Consider the following 756-nt stretch of genomic DNA (forward strand, 5'->3'; position numbering starts at 1 on the left):
TAATATTAAATGTGTTTGGGCAGTAATACCATGAGTTTTCTCTGTTTTACTTTTCTGTCTCTTGCCATTTTTTTCTTTGATAGTCATTACTTTTTTCTCCCTTTTTGAAAAATGTCAGGGTCACCACTCTATTCTTCTCACCCAGGTAACTATGGTCATGACTAGGCTTTGATGCAACTTGGAAAAAAAGAAGCAGAGGTCATTTAGTGCCATTTCTCAAGGTGATTGAAGCAGCTTCTGTAAATTCTTCAGCCAAAGAAAAGAACTGAAGGAAAGGTGGAAAGAGAATGTCTTAGAAATTACTATCCAATTAGGACAGTATCTTCCCAGCTCGTTCAACTTGTTCGGGTGTTCACCCACATGATGAATAAGCTCATCACAGTTTGACCCAAGGTGGGGAGAGAAGAGAGACCTGTGCCTTACTTAAAGCCCTCCTCTCTCCTGGGGAAGGCACAGATGACTTCGTCTTTTACTCAGTGAACTGGATTTGTGGTGAGTAGGCTAACAGCAGAGAGCAGGTAAAAGAAGTGGCAGACAAGAGAGAATTCCTCATGCGCCAACCACAACTGATCCTTTGATTCACCAGTTATTGGGGAGAATATTTGCTGCAAGGAAGACCCAGGCCTACCACATCTGCCTCAGGCTCCACTGATTCTTCACTCTGTGCTTGAGGTCCCTCCAACCGCGGCTCTGGGAAGAATAAAGATACAAAAAGGAAGGCATTCCTTGAAAAGTTAAACACAGTCAGCCGGGCGC

At 43.5% G+C, this 756-nt stretch overlaps 1 protein-coding gene across 1 annotated transcript in view; it reads right to left on the bottom strand.

The window, feature by feature from the left end:
* The window catches only part of DNAH2 (dynein, axonemal, heavy chain 2), a 150,399-nt gene that overhangs the window by 144,723 nt on the left and 4,920 nt on the right, over positions 1-756 (bottom strand). Inside the window, exon 3 of the mRNA XM_011994733.1 lies at positions 629-690. Coding sequence (XP_011850123.1) covers positions 629-690 — 62 coding nt within the window. The remainder of the gene's footprint in view (positions 1-628; positions 691-756) is intronic.

Source organism: Mandrillus leucophaeus, unplaced genomic scaffold (genome assembly GCF_000951045.1).
Source record: "Mandrillus leucophaeus isolate KB7577 unplaced genomic scaffold, Mleu.le_1.0 Scaffold46, whole genome shotgun sequence".
Lineage (NCBI taxonomy): Eukaryota > Metazoa > Chordata > Mammalia > Primates > Cercopithecidae > Mandrillus > Mandrillus leucophaeus.